At 39.6% G+C, this 18,904-nt stretch overlaps 1 protein-coding gene across 2 annotated transcripts; it reads right to left on the bottom strand.

Annotated features, from left to right (window-relative positions):
• Window positions 1-1,877: 1,877 nt before the first annotated feature.
• Window positions 1,878-18,180, bottom strand: LOC103153830 (transcription factor IIIB 90 kDa subunit-like). 2 transcript variants are annotated; one of them, XM_016662240.1, is made up of 5 exons: window positions 17,886-18,180; window positions 14,842-15,050; window positions 12,569-12,649; window positions 6,745-6,918; window positions 1,878-1,961 (listed from the first exon to the last, which is right to left on the bottom strand). In XM_016662240.1, exons 2-5 carry the CDS (start codon window positions 15,023-15,025, stop codon window positions 1,885-1,887), a joined length of 516 nt encoding a protein of 171 aa, XP_016517726.1. In that variant the 5' UTR covers window positions 15,026-15,050; window positions 17,886-18,180; the 3' UTR covers window positions 1,878-1,884. The 2 variants fall into 2 exon arrangements, with proteins under 2 accessions (XP_016517726.1, XP_016517725.1); XM_016662239.1 differs by lacking the exon at window positions 17,886-18,180 and adding an exon at window positions 16,312-16,605.
• Between the last annotated feature and the right edge of the window lie 724 nt (window positions 18,181-18,904).

Genomic DNA, 18,904 nt, shown 5'->3' with positions numbered 1-18,904 from the left:
AGAACAACCTAGGAAAGTAACTTTCACGTGGAATGGTTTTGCTCAAAGCATGTCGTGTTTTAGAGTAGCCCAGGCATAAAACGGTTTGGGTCATTTACAGGAAGTCTTAGAAGTTGAAACACACATCAGACAGTCTGAGTCATTTTGTACCAAAGAACGAGGAAAACATTCAGTTTGACGACGTACAAAGCTGAAAAAAAAAAAAAAAAGAAATAACAGAAAATAAAAGCAGTTGTAATTGAAAAGTGGCAGTAGCTGTGTTTCCATAGCACCTGTGGAAAACTGTCAACATTCCGCTAATATCAACAAAACACAATTTCGCAGTTGCGATGGTTCCATTAAATAATTAAAATCACACATGAATAAGCTTGTTCACGTGACAAGTGTCATTAAAAATTAATCATGCCACGCCATGTACTACTTCCTGTCTTCTTCCTCGTGGTTTGGACCCGTGGCATCATCCGGCTGCTGATCATGTGACTTGTGTGATGTGAAAAAAAAAAACAGTTTCCATTGCAGTTTTGCTAAATAAACCAATTTCAATACGGCCAAATGTGAAATTGCGCAACTAGACGGTCAATGGAAACGCAGATACTGATTGAGCGGATTGGGATGAAAACGCCTGTATAGTTTCATATTTTTATTTGTAAGAAATGTAATCATTTTACAATCCTGAGCCACTGTAAGTTGATCTCTATCACATAAAGTCGCAGTGATGATGCTGATGTTTGTGGCAAGGGAGAGCTTGAGTTCATCCACCGGCACATCCAGTCATCCGGAGATTTCTTTGCACAGCAACAGGCACAAACGCAGAAAACGCCTCACAAAAGCTGCAGAAGACAGCTGATATTTAAAGGAAAATTTTTTGATGTGGCATAGTCATTCAGATAATGCAAGAAAGATCAAGTGGCTTGGGCGTGGATCCACTAAAAAACACAAGTAGTGGAATGGAACTGGCCCACAGCTGCCCAAACACCCAGCATTAATCACCCCCCTTTCAGCCCCTCGCCACAAAAAGACAACCCTCACCCTCCAAATACCAGGGTGTATAAGATGGGGGGCTGGAGGAGGGGCCGCCAGCTACTGCAGGACAGCTGGGAGCATAAAAATAAAAGCTCCTGACCAGCTGTGACTCAAAGAAATGTCCCACCATGACCACCACACCCTCCACTCACTGCAAATCGGCTGCCATTAAATATGTAGACTAATGGAGGTTTCTAAATTTACACACACACACACACACACACACCTCAGGTTTTATTGCACAGAACAGACGTGTGGCCGAGCGGTGAGGAAGAGCTGCTTTTAGGCACAACCTAGTGAGGGGCTAGGAGCCAGTTTCTGCACTTTATGAACATTTGTTGGCAATTAAACGGAAAAAGAAATAGAGGAAGCATATGTTTATTTTTAGAGTTAAGCACGCTGTGATTGTTTCAGTAAATCATAATGGAATTACCCTCATATTGGTTAGTCAGCCTTGTAAAAGCCAGAAGAGGAAAACATTAGCAGTTTACATGTATTTTAGAGCAAAACAAAATGTAATTTTTTATCTTTTTTTAACGGCACAGTAAAAAGATTCTATTTGCCACAAAAGCCAATGGTCACAAGTCAAACTGATTTCAAATGCGCTGCAAAAAGCACAAAATCTGACAAGGTATTTTTCTAAATCTAATTTATAGTGCAAATATTTCAATGAAAACAAAACCAAAACTTGCATAGCAGCATGTTTTAGGTCAATAATTCTGGAAAATTGATGAAATGTTAAACTTCCAGTGGCAGGGAAATGACCTTCACCCCCACAGAGCCGGAGTGCTTCGGATAGCATTTCACTAAAGTTAGTAGATGAAATCAGGTTTATGCATTTACTCCTGTTACCGTCTAACATTAAAACGTGAAATCATTTTTCACAGCGCTACACTGATAACATACCTGCAAAATGTCACTGAGATCCAGCAGCATGTCTGAGGAAAAAAGGTCAAGGCAAACAGGATGAAAGGAGGGACACAAAAGGTTGACCACAGATGAGAAAGGGCAGCTGAGGCTGATGACGGTGTCACTTCAATATTTTCTCTGAAACAGTATTTTGAGAAAATAAATAGATAAACGTTCCTTTATCATACACTCTGTGATCTTTACATCCGTAGTGTTTTCTAATGAGAGCAACACTCAAAGCAGAGCAGTTCTTTTAAGCAAGGTAGTGGAGGAGTGATGACTTGAACTCATCTGGACTCATTAAAATCAACGCAGAAATACTTTTATAAACCCAAAGGATTTTAGGATTTGCATCTATAATCTACAACATAACGGTTGAAAATGAAAAGGATTAAAGTGAAATCACCCTAAAACAAACCAAAAAGGAAGTTGAGCAACTGACATAAAGAACGTAAGGAAGATTTTCCTGAACTCAAAGTGTTACTTTCGGTGCAACTGTCTGGCAGTCCTGTACAAATTGGGATTAATTTTAATTTCCAACATCTTTAAAAAAAAAAAAAAGAGACGGAGAAAAAGAGCCAAATTACATACTAGTCTGAAAAGTGTTTCAGACTAGTCAAAAAATCAAAAGACAAAAACACACCGCAACATCAGCCTCTGGATGTCTCTTCCTCCTGGTGCTCAGCTGGCGCAGACATTTGGTTGCCGTGGTTACAGTGTCTCCGTGGCGACAGGTGCACCTGTCTCCAGGGTGTCAGGCTGGATTAAAGAGGCTCCTCTGAAACAGGCCTCACAATAGAATTAGCAGGCGTGCAGATGAGATGGAAAACATAATCCCGGCACACGGCACCTGGAGATTAACAGACAACCTGCAACCAATCAGGAGAACCAAAACCAGGAGAACCCTAAACACACATCTGGGTTCTGCTCCTCAGCACAGGGAAGGACACAAGGTCCAGTTTGATGGGTGGTGAGCTTACAGATGTTTATCTTAATGTCAAGTTACGTCTTAGAACACATTGTTCTAAGATGTAAAACAAAAAGCACAGCTGTTCATATGAGCAATGAAAACCTTTCAGGTAGATAAGACCAACCATTTAGCAATCAAGTTTTAATGTTTCTGCAAACACAGCACAGACAACACAATTTAGCAAAGCCTGGCTCTTAAAGGACCGCAAAGCGCCTTTGGATCTTGAAGCTTGAAAAGCTCTTTTCTGTACACACCGTTGTTCAGTCCTTTCAAGAAATTTTCATTTGGATAAAAGTCAGGTGTTTGGTCCAGTCCAGCAGTTTTACCTTCGATCTCTGAAATCAACTAAGAGTTTCCTTAGCTTTGTTAGTGACTATTGTCTTGCTTAATCCACACTTTAACCCAAATGTTCCACCTGTACTTTGAACAGCAGTGTGACATTTATGTGCTTATTAAGGGGGCAGTATTATGTAAAACTTTAATTTTTCAGCTTTATATCATGTTATTTCCTCATCAAAATCATACCTAGAGTGTTGCTTTGATTCTTTCATCCATGTTTAAGAAATCCTTCAATCTCCCATGGCAACCATTGGGGCACGGCTAAACGCTCGCTCTCACAAAGCTCCGCCTGTTTCCACAGAGCTCCTCCCTCTGAGCTGCAGTCTCCAGCCCAGTTTCCGCCTCACAGAGCACACCTCCCTCCCCCACTCAGCTCCTCCAGACTAGTAGCAGCAATTAGTAAACATTCACTGGAAATGGGAGTCTGCTGAGCTCATCATAGAAACTACGCGTCAGTCCAACTCTCCAAAGAGCTTTTGTAAACGCCATAATGGAGCAGCATTGTTGTGACATGCCAAAGGCAGAGTCAGAGAGTAGGAGCTTCTTAAAGAGACATAAGCCCAATTTAAAAGCAATTGAATTGCAAATTCAATTTTCTTTTAAGTTATCTTTGACATATGCTATATTTCATAGAAACTAAAGGTAGCAGTTACGTGATTGTGCTATAAAATGACAAGCGTTTGATGGAGCTTTGCAGCACCATCATCTGAATAAAATGTGAATGTTTAGAGGTAGAAACTTATGAGACATACCACAACTGTACAATTATTTACGTGCTGAATTTCCCTCAAAAGCCAATGGTCACAATTAAAAAAAAAAGAAGCAACACCTCAAGCTGAAGTAAAACTGTGTGACTGGACCGGCTGTGAACCAGAGCGAGGCATGGCTCTGGTTCACAGCCGGTCCTGCTGGTTTACTGCCGTCACCACAAAACAATGCATCACAGCATCACTGCATTCCTCCATGCAGTACATTAAACCCAAACTGGGCTTCTTCTTTTGAAACAAATGTCATTGTTCTTTTAAAGCTGAAAAAGCAGCTGGTCACAGCAACATCTTTATCTGTTTTAGATTACAAAGATTTGTTACATATGAACGCCTCAGCACAATTGCTACCAAAAAGTTGATACTATCTATCCATCATGTTTGTTACAAACTGCAAAGCCTTGACCCATCATTCCACTCAAGTGAACTGGCCTTCTTTGTCCACCAGGAGGTTGGGACATTGGTACACTTTTATTTGTGAGGCCTTGCTTGGGCTGCTGCCCTCCTACATCAGTGATCTAATCACACAGAGAAACATTGATTCTCACTCTGTGTTCAAATTATCATTTCTTGCTCTCTGTCCCATTTCCCCACAAAGAATTAGGAACAACAGTCTTTGTTTACTCTGCTCTGTTTACATATGTTGCAAAAAGACTGGAAATTAACTAAACTTATTTCATTGAGCACTTTTAAGTCCAGACAGAGCATTAGAGGTAAATTCTTAAAATTGTGACCGTTTTTAATAATTATTTGTATGGTATTTTTAACTGCGTAACTATTTGTGATTGTTGTGTAACCTTTGCTGCCTCCTGGCCAGGATTCTAGGTTTTTAATCCCAACTGGATTTTCCTGGTTAAAGGAACAGTACAACATAACTTTTTTGAGCTTTACATCATAACATATTATTCCCTCATCAAAAACATACTTGCAGTGACGCTTTGATTCTTTCATGCATGTTTGAGAAATCCTTTAATCTCCCTTACAAACCATTCATCTGAGCAAAACGCCTGGGTGGACCTAGCTCCGCCTTCGAAACACAATTTCCAAACTTCAGAGTTTCCGCCTCCCTAAACACACCTGGAGGATCCTCAAAACCTCCTCAGTCCTCAGTGGTTCAAGGTGTTATCCTCTCTGGCCTGGCATTTACTAAACGTAATATTTGTGGAGATCAAAGAATGACCGTCACCGTTTACACTAACTTAGAAGTCTGAGGAAGTCCAACAAACACTCAGTAGTTCTCTAAGTGCATCTACTATGCTACTAGCTTAAACAAAAACAACCATTTAGAATATGTTTGATTGTGGCCTACAATCTTTATTTGTCCAAGCTCCAGATTTTCATCCAGAGGTACTTCTTTCATTTTTCTCAAACATACCAACAATGTGTGGGACTCTGTAAACAGAAGTCCTTAAGATTCAAGAGACTCACTGTTCTGAATGCAAGCGGTTCCAAGGAGGAACAAAACGTTCAGATTTAGATCAAGGCCACAGCAACCTGCTGATGTTAAGCAGCTCTTTCCTCCCCCAAGAGAAAGCCCAGTAGCATCCCAGTTCAGAGATTCTGCGTTGCTTGGCCTCTTTTAGTAACTGGGCTGACCGTTCTCATTGAGAGGATTTAAAAATAGCTAACGGAGATGCTGCTGGCCTTCTGCAAGAATGTTCCTCTTAATCGTCAAGTCAGATCGGCAAGAAGTTCAAAGTGCTTGATAGTTATTTCTACTGGATAACAGGGGAAGCGGCAAAAAAGTTAGCGCTATAAAGTTAAAAGGAAACACAATGAAGAACAAAAATTGAAGCAGAACTGGCTGTGTGTGCATAATCTGTCTGAGGTCTAAAAAATGGATCTGTGTTCCAGACTGTTGAGCATCTCTATGGTGTTGGTGCTCATTAAATTCACCAACACCAGGTAAGACTGAGCCTTCCTCCTCCTTTTCCTCCTCCTCCTCCTCCTTTTGTTTATGTCCTGATCATCTCTACGACTTCACCCAGCTGTGGAAAAAGGAGGAGGGGAGGCAACTATTTTTAACCACAGCCTTACCCCTCCAAACATGCGTGAACAGATAGGCCTGTGGAAACGAACCCACACAGAAACACAGACACAAACAGAAGCTGAGTCAACAACGCAGCAGCAAAGGCCTCACAGTGCCTGCTCCCCTCTCTTTCATCAGAATAACAAACCCACCGGCGGTTGCGTAACCCAATCATCCTCACAGGCCAGGCGGGTCGGGAACGGCACGGCAAAGACACTCTGAGCCCAAATGTAAAGAGGTTCTATGTTCATCAAGAAGTCCCAAAGTTCTTCCTGTACTTTGAATAATAATAATAATAATAATAATAATATTATTATTATTATAATGCTCCGCTGTAACATTTAGGTTTGTATTAAGCCAGCATCTTTTGGAAAAAAAATTTAATCTTTGACAGACAGCTCATTGTGAAGACAGCTCAAGATGTCAACTACCAAGACCATTTCTAAAAATGTTAAAATTGAAGCAGTGGAATAAGCTCTACTTGCAAGAACATCTCACTGCAGTTAGAGAGGAGTGGTGCACACACTCCTCAGATTGATCTCAGACTGTAGGGTGTTTCATTTAGAAATGTTTCTGATGATATGTTCTGGTTCTGGTATTTGCTTGTAAATTTTTGCTTTTCCATGAGAGAAGATGGACTGAAATAGTTTTTTATTAGATCACAGAATATACTCATCAACACATAACACACTTGGTTACAGAAAGGATACGAGGCGTTCCCTCGGTGCGGCAGACCAGGTAGATGCAGGCGGCCATCATGTGATCAGACTTGCGGCCGCGTGTCAGGCTTTTATTGAGGGCCATCTTGTAGAAGTTGAAGGCCGTGTCCAGGCAGTGCTGGTTCATCTGGAGCTGGTGGCCCAGGGTGTTGATGTGTTGTTTAGCTGAAAACACAAAACCACATATTCAGAATAATTACAGACAAAGACGTTGTTCTACTTAAGCGCTATAGAATTTGGAGACACAAAATACATCAATTATATCACCGCAGTAATATCAATGGGTGCAATATTAATATTGTAAAGGACTGCTTGAAGTAATTATTGTTGGCTAGCATATTCCACGTGTTATGAACTCGCATTTTTCATGCTAACATAAAATTTAGCTCTTTTAGGAGAAAGAGGACACTTTTTCAAACTACGAAATAGTAGTTTGAAAAAACTACTATTTTTATTTTACTATTACATCAAAAACTTTTTTTGATAGTCCAATTCTTAGATGTAGCTGGAAAACCATTCAACAGTTTTTTTATGAATTAAGTAACTTTTGGAAGAAAGTAGCTTCACTGTATTTTATTTCAGGATACCAAAGTACAAGGTGATTATAAAGGCACACCAAAATATTCATATTTTGTTTGTAACAAAAATAAAAAACTAAAGTGTTTTAATTAATGTATCATTTTCCTTTTACTTGTCGCATCATTTCACAATGATGTGACATGTTGTGCTGATATGACATAACATACAACCCAAAGTGATAAGTTTAAGTTGAATGATTTATTTTATAAAGTGAATATAGATCTAATTGCTTAAATTAAATAGTGCTGCTTAAAAATCCCCCCCAAAATATGAGGCTCTGATTTATGCATTTTATGTTGTGTTGAATATCGACAGCATGGTCTGGAATGGTGGTTCCAGCTGGTAAAACATAAACCACCATAAGCAGAAATGATTCATAACCCAAGAGAACAGTCTAACGCTCCATAAGAGCTGCTGCTGCTCAGTCAATTATACAGTATTCCGTCATGTTCCATCCATCATTACAGTGGTATTGTTATTGCACAACTGCAAAGATTACACGAGTTCTATTATGAGTAAATACTCAGGCTCTAACGAGCAGCAGACTCACTCACTCACTCAAACACATGTTCCCCATCTGCAGACACACACAGACTCAGGTACAATAGATGGAGAGCCAGGTCAAAGATGATTGCACTAAGTGCTGCCAGTAAGCTGTGGTGTGTGTGTCTGTAGTTCATGACCTCATGTGTGCTAAACAGGTCACTGAAAGTTAACACACAAAGCCAGATGTGTGACCTTACTGAGTGGGTTGTCTGAGAATGTGAGGGACTGGGCTCATCATGCTGAGTGGATGTAACAACGTGTACGCTGCGTCAGACAAACAAACGTCATCACAGCTTACTCAAAACCACGTCTGAACAATCCTTCAAAGACCCTCGTCTTGTTCACTTCAATTAATCCGTCCTGGGTTGCAATAAAATATGTTTCTACTGGAACATCATATCTGTTGGGAGTCCCAACGGAGATGTTTGTTTTATGTTTAGGCACCTTTTCTATCAATGTAATCAGTCCTATGTATGTAAAGCGGGGGGAGGGGGGGCTGTGTGTTGGTTAGTGTGTATTACCCAGAAAGCAATTGGGCACAATATCACAACACCAGCACCATAAGTGAAACAATGACTGGGACAGTCTACTATATAAAGTACTCAGGGACCATCTCTTTATTATTATAGATACACATTTGTAGAATATGGAAAAAATCGCGTCTCGTGTTGGTTCAATACGGGACACTACATTTAACAACCAATTGCAAGACGGTTCTATATCGAGTCTACACACGATGCCAATGAGGATGGTTGTTTTTGGGGGTTTCCGGGAGATTATAAAGATGTTTAAGTTTAATAATGCGAGAAACCACAATTTTCTTTTAATTCAGTCAGTATATACCACAGCTGACGACATAAAAAACAACAACAAAAAAATTATTTTGTTCAAATACAGCACATGAAAAAAGAAACATGTCAACCCCACGATACAAATCAAAACACAGGTTATGAAGTAAATGGCCACCTATAGTGAATCGTTAGTCGATTAATTTAATCGTTAGTTGATTAATTGTTAGTCCCATCTATAATAAAAATCAGTATCATTAAGTGGATTATCACTTTTTGCTATTACTAATTAACTACAACAGCTTGGTGTGGAAATAGAGTTCAAATAAATCACATTTTCCCGACACAGAGAGGCTGATTTAATATGTTGTAAAGTCTAGATTTATGTGTAAATTTGAATTAGATTTACACAGATCAGGCTTTTCTTTTTTTTAGCTTTAGTTAGTCTGAATTGCTAATTCCAAATGTCTGTATACTCACATTACAACTCACTTGTGTAAACCACATATTTCCTGAAACAGATGAACATCAAATCAAACAAACATGATGAGATTAGAAGATTCCAATCATTTATGCATACTGGAGTTATCTGATTTTTACTGAAGAGCATGTGGTTTCTTGATGTTTGCACAAGGAAGTTGGAAAACTCTGTCTAATCAATGAAGGCACCTTAGACAAACTAATAGGTAATGTTGACAACACTCTTCAGTGTGGATGCTACTATTGAGAAAAGACACTCAAGAAAAGAGTTAATAATTTTCAGTATGTGAGGTGTCTAAAAATCAAATAAGAGGAAGAACAGAAATATAAGCAGTTGACTGATCATCAACCTTCAAAAAGCCTGACCTGCAGTCCCGCTATTTATTGGTTTTTATTAAAGCCAAGAATCATCAAGCAAAACTAACAAACCTACAAATGGTACAATGTGATGTATAAAGGGTCCACACTGAACCAGCTGCTGTAGATCCAAAGCTAATGGCAAAGATGGTTCCTCATGTCGAGATGATAAGCAGGAAGTGAAATCAGCCTGCAGCTTTAATTGGAGCTCCTGGTCACAGGTTCAAACTATCAAAGCCCAGAGCTGAACCATCAGCATCTGATGACATTTACATGAAGAGGAAGTAGGACACTGTGATGGTCTCACATCTACTCATCTATCTGACCAAGTCAGTCTGGGAACAAACACATACAAATGAGCTAAATAAAAACAACAACAAAAAACAAACAAACATGGCTTTTAGGGAAAAAAAATTAAAGAAGGTAAAATAAACAGCACATGCACAGTTTAAACCTGGGATGGGTATTTTGATATGTTAGGAGCTCAAGGCTGTTTTTCACTTGATGTTGTATTGGCAGCAGATGTATGGTGTCAGTACAGCTTACAGTGTCCCCTATTGCACATATATATATATATATATATATATATATATATATATATATGTATTTCAAACTCTTCTAAATGCTGTCAAAGTCTGAGTAGACCACTACTAGGGGACCACTACGGGCTGATGGTTTACCTTGTTTTGGTTTTTGATGAGGTAGTAGATAAAAAGTTTAGTTTTACATAAAAAACTAAAACCAACAGTTGACTGACTGGTGATGGACTGGGTCCAGAAACACTACATTTTATCCAATGAGTTAAACCGTAGAACGTCGTCTTTGGCTCGGGGACGAGGTTCTGTATCAAGTGGAGTTTAATGATCTCATGGTTTTGTTCACAATGTAGAAAAAAATCGATAGGCAGATTGGTGCTGCATCTGCACAATCGCGCTATTCTGTTGAAGAGAGAGCCGAGTCAGAAAGAAGATACAGACGGACGGATAGAGTTAAACCTTTATTCTGTTAAACACTGAAATGTTTGTTTTTAATATTTTTTTCACTCTTTAGATGTCCAGATGAAGTTGGTATTTAAAGTCCTAATTTCACACTAAAGGGACACTTCTTTCTCTTCTGTTCTTCTAAAGGAATCCAGACCACATGTGTAGTTGAAAGTTGATCATCGCATTGCAAACTTTTCCCCAGTCCATACATTCCCTATTCACCAATGGCAACACACACACTGTCTAAAGTAATCCCCTGGATCCTTGAATGTTTTGCTGTTACGCAGCGCCGGCAGCAGACTGATGACTCTGTGACTCGGTTAATGAGTCAGACTGAGCAGACGCTGGGAGCAGCCCAGAGTTTCTCTTTGCCCTGTAAAAGAGTTTAGCTTGACTGAACTCAGGGACTCAGGAAGTGAGACTCAACAATGAATAATACTAAAGAACCCTGAAGAGTTAGGGTTCTTCAGGGTTCTGCAGATATATACAAGTTGTATATCTGCCAACTTGTGCAGATATACACAAGTTGGCAATATATCTGAGTCATTTCAGATATTTCTACTGCAGCTCCATTTCAGACTCTAAAGCTTGTTTCTCACTAAAAAGAATGGCAGCACAGGTAAGGTATGCAGAGAGCTGCATTTGTATGGCTTGTGGTTGAATGGCTTTTTGTCAGAGGAGACCCAGGGCAGATATGCTAGGCCCTATTATGCAGTGACATCTATGGAGAGAACGAAACGCAGCATGTTCATGCAAATACTACACTTCACCAGCATGGTGGTGAAGCAAGACCAAACAATCAACCTTCCACTAAGATCAGATCATGATGTAAATCTGTTCATAACGTATTTTACTGCAAAATCCGAGGGGTTCTGTTTGACAGCTGAAGCTTTGTCCTCACTGGACCGTCAGCAGGACAATGAAAGACCCCAAACGCAGCAGCAAACCTGCGACAGAGTGGCTGACAGAAATGAATCAAGATGTTCCAACAGGCCAGTCAATGTCTGGACCTCAACCTGATTGAAATGAACAGAGCTGTGCAGAAAGAAACGTCTGCAAATGTTTGAATAAAGAGTGGGCTGAAACTCCTGCTGTCTGATGGAAGACACTGACAGTTATTGCTACCAGTGTGAAATCTGATGTGTGAGTTTATATACTGAAGGTTAAACTTAACTCATTTTACAACCTGTTAAACCCCAGGTCATTTTTATTGATTTTATTAATTTGTCATGATATGTAAAGTAACATAAGTGAAGGAATGCACATTAATTCCTATAACAGTATATATGTAGCAGAACCTTAAACATGCTTCAAATAGCCAAACCACAGTATTTAAACTAAACTTATTCAAGATTGACAAAAAAGCAAAGTCTCATCCTTTCATTGCTGTCCTGCATCCAAAGGACTAAACACAGACTTCAAGATTTAAACACACATCTATGACTAACCCAAATAAACAGAACCCATAGAAACATTATGAGCTATAATATATGCCATAAACTAGCTAACTATAATCCCATAATGACTGAAAATAACCAAAAGAAAAAACTTGATCGTCATTGGCAGTTGTAATCAGCAATTTCTGATCATATCTACCATTACTGCCACCTAATGGCAGGTTTGTACCTTCTGTCGCCTTTCCAAGAATTTCCACAAGAGTTTGTTGAGTTCGGTTTGGCTCAGGTTTGTTTGACGAATCCTGTAGCCTGACTTCCCTCAGCACAAATAATGTTTGAGTTATCTTTGGTCTTTCAGTTGTGGAACAAAAAAAGAAGGAAAAACCGAGTCCTTTCAGAATCTGTGAAGACCAAAAGTCGAGTAATGTGTCCGCAGTCTAAACATCTTCTGTCCAACAGGGAGACTTTACATTACTCATCTTTTTAATATTTATGTTGCAGTATGTTAAAAACGCCATGAAACGTTGAGCAGAATCAACATCACTCTTTATGTTTCTGTATTTCATCCAATTTGGGTGGAAAAAAGATTAAAAAAAACATCAAGAAGAAAAACTAAATCTACTTTCATCAGTTCCACCATGGGACGTTTAGCTAAGCATTGTGGCTCCCTCTGCTGGTCACTCACCTCTCTGCAACGTCTGAGCTCTGGACTCTGACCCCATCCCTGAGAAGTGTCCATCCCCAAAAGTTGGATTTTTAAGACCACCTAAAAAAATAAAAAGTTCTAAGTAACTCAAAGCATAAAGTGCTGAAATGTAAAAATTATTTCTATTAACATTCACACCATTAAGACCATTTTAAACCTTGAATAGATTCCAAAATACAAACACACAAAAAAACATCACCATCAGAAACCAAGATAATCTAAAGAAACCCGACTGTGTGATTCTACAGCGCACTCTAGTGGTCAAAAGGCTCATCTACTTAAATAAAACTGAAAACTGGGCAGTCTGATTAGACAGAATTGAAATACAGACTGGTACATGTAAATGCCTTTAGCCTTACAATTATTCAAAATGTATATTTTATTTCAGTAACATAAGCTCACTCTGGAAAATTTAGAATAATACAACTGTTAATTTGATTTAAATACATTTATTTATTGGGGTGGGATCATCAGTGGGCTCCATTAACACTTCCTAAAAAAGTAAAGCAAATGAAAGTAATATTTAATTTTGTATACTTTTTGATTTTATGGATGTTTTAATTAGCAATCCATAACTGTGCGTGTCTGTGGGGTATAAATATGAAATAACACACAGACTCATTTCTCCTAGCAGCTCTTCTATACAGCAAGGAAAACCAGAATCACATTTAAATAAGGGAGATGTGTGTTGATCCTCTAATGCAAAAATAAAAATAAAAATAAATGATATAGAAAGCTTAACCATATCTTAATAATAATAATAACAAAAACAGAAATGGTCTGCATGAGGACTGGGACACCGGGGGCCTCAACAGGTCCCAGGGGAGTGGGCAGTGTTAGGATGACCACAGGCAGGAGGAGACAGTCTAACATGGACACAAGGTCCCGAGGCCCTTGGGACCTGGTGTCTTTCCTCTGTCCTTCCTCTGCTGGAAGGATAGAGGACAACTGAGATTGGTAATAAAATATAGACTGAAGAATAATAAATCAAAACTGAATAAACAGTAAACTTAAATGTCTTCACGACTTAAAATATGCCCAACTCTATCCAGAGATAAAACACCAATCATTCAGCACATGGACTTTGACGTGAATTCCAACGTCTGTCAACGAGCAAAATACAAAACGCCTCAGCTCCGACAAACCCAGGTGAGGAAAATTCACAGTCCTGCTCTGTCAAAACCTTTATCCTAAGTAAGACAGTTGGAACAGGTTCACTGACTGGACATATTTTTACTTAGTTGTGTGTTCTGAGCCATTGTTTTGTATTAATGATTAGCAATTTAGCCTTAACCCTCCTCAAACGTTTCTCTGTTAATTTTGAATTTCGGAATGAATCCAAGTGTGTTTTCACACCTGATGGTCCAGTAGACTCTGTTCTATTGGGGACCAAAATAGCAACATTTGCTACATTTTCAGCAGCTCACTTTCACACTGTACTGAGTTCAACAATCCAAGCTAATTGAAAAACCTGTTCCCCTCATCGCCTGTGGTGGCGCTACATCAAGAACCACTGAAGGAAACAACAGTTGCACTCAGCTTCAGCTTCCTTCTTCTTTTGTGACAAAGGAAGTACAGCTTCCTTTGTCATAAAATGTAAAACAAAATGGAGTGGTGTGAGATTTTAGTGACTGCAGCATTCCTTTATCATCTTTGGCAAAAGACAGATGAGCCATTTCTCCCGCAAGTTAGGCTAGCACGTTTGTTTTGGTTGGATTTACCCAGAATGCCCTGCACTGTAGTCCACTACCTGCTTCTGGAGCGCTCTCTTGACGTTCACATATGCATCTGAACCGCACCAGAGTTCACTCTAACCAAACCGTGACCGAGGTTTGTGGGTGGATCAGAGTTTGATTACCATTCACATTTCCCCAAACGAACCAGACTCTGTAGACAAATGAACCAGTTTTATTAAAGCAAACTAAACAGGGCTGGTGTCAATGTGCCCTACTTTGAGGTTACACTGACATTTTATTGTTCATTAAATGGTTCATTATGGCAGTGAAAGTTGCAGCTTTCAGTGGCATAATCAACTCATTGATGCTCTTTTACCATCATTGAGACATCTCACTGTTTTTTACAACTTGTGTGAACAAGTCCTTCTTGTTCCAAAGTGAAATTGTGGATCTGACCAATGCTAAGCTGTGTAAAATAAAAGTGAAAAAAATAAAAAATAAATAAAAGAATTCACACCCTAAAAAACCAGAAACCATCATGTCCGTACGCTCTGAGAGGTGTCGCATCAGTCTCACCTTCTGAAGACACGAACTGTCCAACAGCCAGGGAGCCTCCGCCGCCCGTCTCTACAAACTCCACCTCGGAGACGATGATGCTGTCCTCCAGAACGGAGCCGCAGCCCATGCAGACGGCATCGCCCCGCGCCTGGTCAACATCGATGTCTGAGCTGCCGCAGTGCTTACACACCCTGGAGCTCATGGTTTTGCTCTGCAGACCTCCAAACCTGAATCAAAATATGACAAGATGTCAAATATGAATTCCTTGATAAAACAAGAACAAAAACACAAAAAAATAGTGCAACATTTATCACTACCAGAGGGGGAACTAAGAGACCCTCTGAGCACTCTCAGAGGGCTTACAGAATCTCTAAGAGAATTTAGAGAACTGCACTGGGTAGAAATGTACTGGGTCCAGTACATTTTTAATTATTTTTAGGATGAACCCCATTAGGAATGCACAAAATATCTAACCCAACATCGTTATAAGCCAATGTTTGTCTTTTTTTTTTTTAAACACATGGTATTGGTCCAATACGTAAAACTGTGCCGATATTAACAACCTATATTTATTTTCAGCTAGTTGTCATTTGTTTTTCATTTGTATATATATATATATATTTGTATATATATATATGTGTGTGTGTGTGTGTGTGTGTGTGTGTGTGTGTGTATATCCCAATTTCCAGTAAATTCCTATAATTCCTGATTAATTCACATAATACAAATAGAAAGCTTACAGTTTGTAAGTTTCACATCCCCCCCGTTAACTTCTTTTTGAAAATGTCTTAAAGGTTGTTGCAAATCAACAATATTTGCAACCCTAAATGATAGAAATAAACTATTTAAAAAGTTAACTTTCTTTCACAGGTTGATTTTTTAGTATTTTAGTACAAGAAACTATGCTTTCGTGTAATGAAACTTTGAATACTAAAATTCTGTCTTGCAACACCTATGTCCTTGACTTTGTGCATCTGTGCTGCATCATGGTGCCCATCAGCGACTTTAGAGCCCGGGGCCTCCGAGCAATGGATACGCCCATACTAGAGTGTCTAAATCGATGCTGCGGTATTTCCAGTAACTTATTCCGGTTACTATATGGTTTCCCAGCATATTCTAATCTGCTGCTGGACTGTACACAGAAATGAATGCCTCAGCAGTGATTGTGCAGAACATCCCCCAGTACTCTGCTCCCATCCCTCGGTCAACGACGTGGCACACGTCTCGCGAACCCCCAACCCCCACCTTTACAAGCCAAGAAACAGGCTTTTGGGAGAAATTAGAGAATAGAAATGTGCTTAAGATGTGCTGGTTGTTTTTCCTTTTTCAGTGGCCAATATGGACCATTTGGGAGCCACATGGAGCTGGTGAGAGCTGGGTGGGACAAGCTAACAGATGTCTGAAAGACACCAGCAAACAGTTGAACTCTACAAGACGTGCGTCTGCGGACACCATGTCAACATCGTGTGGCCAACAGCGGCTCCATACCTTCAGTCCGGTGAACTCCGACGGGAGCAGCGTCAGGTCACGCTGTGACGACGCCACCCTTAGTGAAAATAAGTGTTTCCCACGTAAACTCTGAAACGCAAAGGCGTCGTATTCACTTCCACACTTCTGTCAAAGGAGCTGGGAGCGTAAGCGAAGCTAGCCGCGTGATGACATTTTACGTGAGTCTCATATCTGCTGAAACACCGGCGCAATTCCCAGCACAACACCGAGCACGTGCGCTTGCTGCGTTGGGGAGACCCCGACGAGACCAACTGCAGAGGGGTGTTAGCGGAGAGGAGGGGACAAATACTGGGCTCAAACACTGCTGTTTAATCTATTGTATTACTGATTTACTCAGTACCATGTAGTGTAATATAAAAACAACTGTTGTAAGACTGTAAATAAATACAAACACTTTATGATAATCATAGTTCCACCTATATTGTTTTGGAACTTTCCAACTTCCGCCTACACGTTTAAACGAATTACTATATTTTAAAAGTACAAAGTTATTTCTTTGCTATTTTTACGTTCCAAAATTTAGTTACATTTATACCAAAGTCAAATAAAATTGTAGTCATTTCATTGCAATAGATGCTAAACAACGTTCCCTTGAAACAATGCCACGTCTGAAAGGAAAACGTGTTTGTGGGTCAAGTTCATTAAAAACACGGAGGCTGTGAGGAGTCTCAATGTGTAAAATTTCCCCATCAAAAACCTCCGATATAGATAAAAAAAAAAAATTAACCTGAGGTTCGAGAACTACAAGTAGCTCTTTGGACTATTAATAACTTTAGACAAAAACNAATACAAATAGAAAGCTTACAGTTTGTAAGTTTCACATCCCCCCCGTTAACTTCTTTTTGAAAATGTCTTAAAGGTTGTTGCAAATCAACAATATTTGCAACCCTAAATGATAGAAATAAACTATTTAAAAAGTTAACTTTCTTTCACAGGTTGATTTTTTAGTATTTTAGTACAAGAAACTATGCTTTCGTGTAATGGAACTTTGAATACTAAAATTCTGTCTTGCAACACCTATGTCCTTGACTTTGTGCATCTGTGCTGCATCATGGTGCCCATCAGCGACTTTAGAGCCCGGGGCCTCCGAGCAATGGATGCGCCCATACTAGAGTGTCTAAATCGATGCTGCGGTATTTCCAGTGACTTATTCCGGTTACTATATGGTTTCCCAGCATATTCTAATCTGCTGCTGGACTGTACACAAAAATGAATGCCTCAGCAGTGATTGTGCAGAACATCCCCCAGTACTCTGCTCCCATCCCTCGGTCAACGACGTGGCACACGTCTCGCGAACCCCCAACCCCCACCTTTACAAGCCAAGAAACAGGTTTTTGGGAGAAATTAGAGAATAGAAATGTGCTTAAGATGTGCTGGTTGTTTTTCCTTTTTCAGTGGCCAATATGGACCATTTGGGAGCCACATGGAGCTGGTGAGAGCTGGGTGGGACAAGCTAACAGATGTCTGAAAGACACCAGCAAACAGTTGAACTCTACAAGACGTGCGTCTGCGGACACCATGTCAACATCGTGTGGCCAACAGCGGCTCCATACCTTCAGTCCGGTGAACTCCGACGGGAGCAGCGTCAGGTCACGCTGTGACGACGCCACCCTTAGTGAAAATAAGTGTTTCCCACGTAAACTCTGTAACGCAAAGGCGTCGTATTCACTTCCACACTTCTGTCAAAGGAGCTGGGAGCGTAAGCGAAGCTAGCCGCGTGATGACATTTTACGTGAGTCTCATATCTGCTGAAACACCGGCGCAATTCCCAGCACAACACCGAGCACGTGCGCTTGCTGCGTTGGGGAGACCCCGACGAGACCAACTGCAGAGGGGTGTTAGCGGAGAGGAGGGGACAAATACTGGGCTCAAACACTGCTGTTTAATCTATTGTATTACTGATTTACTCAGTACCATGTAGTGTAATATAAAAACAACTGTTGTAAGACTGTAAATAAATACAAACACTTTATGATAATCATAGTTCCACCTATATTGTTTTGGAACTTTCCAACTTCCGCCTACACGTTTAAATGAATTACTATATTTTAAAAGTACAAAGTTATTTCTTTGCTATTTTTACGTTCCAAAATTTAGTTACATTTATACCAAAGTCAAATAAAATTGTAGTCATTTCATTGCAATAGATGCTAAACAACGTTCCCTTGAAACAATGCCACGTCTGAAAGGAAAACGTGTTTCTGAGTCAAGTTCACTAAAAACACGGAGGCTGTGAGGAGTCTCAATGTGTAAAATTTCCCCATCAAAAACCTCCGATATAGATAAAAAAAATTAACCCGAGGTTCGAGAACTACAAGTAGCTCTTTGGACTATTAATAACTTTAGACAAAAACTTTAGATAAAAATCATGAAGACCCACCAAATGTTTTAAATATAGATAAAATAAATGTTTTAGCACTCTATCCACTTTCCAAATGAAATATTTGCATTTAAATTCCACAACGAAATGATACTAAAAGTAGAAATAAAATCTTTCAGGGTTTTTTTTTTTTTTGTCATCAGGTTAGAAACTTAGAGGTTTTGAGATTTTTTGAAAATCAGTTTTCACAAA

The sequence above is a fragment of the Poecilia formosa genome, unplaced genomic scaffold, assembly GCF_000485575.1.
Source record: "Poecilia formosa unplaced genomic scaffold, Poecilia_formosa-5.1.2 Scaffold364, whole genome shotgun sequence".
In the NCBI taxonomy this organism is placed as follows: domain Eukaryota; kingdom Metazoa; phylum Chordata; class Actinopteri; order Cyprinodontiformes; family Poeciliidae; genus Poecilia; species Poecilia formosa.
The sequence above is the reverse complement of the archived record's forward strand: the minus strand, read 5'-3'. Positions and strand labels throughout refer to the sequence as shown.

Excerpts from the sequence above, each read along its gene's own strand:
- LOC103153830 (XM_016662240.1), bottom strand. The coding sequence starts at position 15,025 with ATGAGCTCCAGGGTGTGTAAGCACTGCGGCAGCTCAGACATCGATGTT. Across the intron at positions 12,650-14,841 it reads ACAGTTCGTGTCTTCAGAAG|GTGGTCTTAAAAATCCAACT; the intron begins GTGAGACTGATG and ends TTATTTTTTTAG. Across the intron at positions 6,919-12,568 it reads AGCTCAGACGTTGCAGAGAG|CTAAACAACACATCAACACC; the intron begins GTGAGTGACCAG and ends TTGTGTTTTCAG.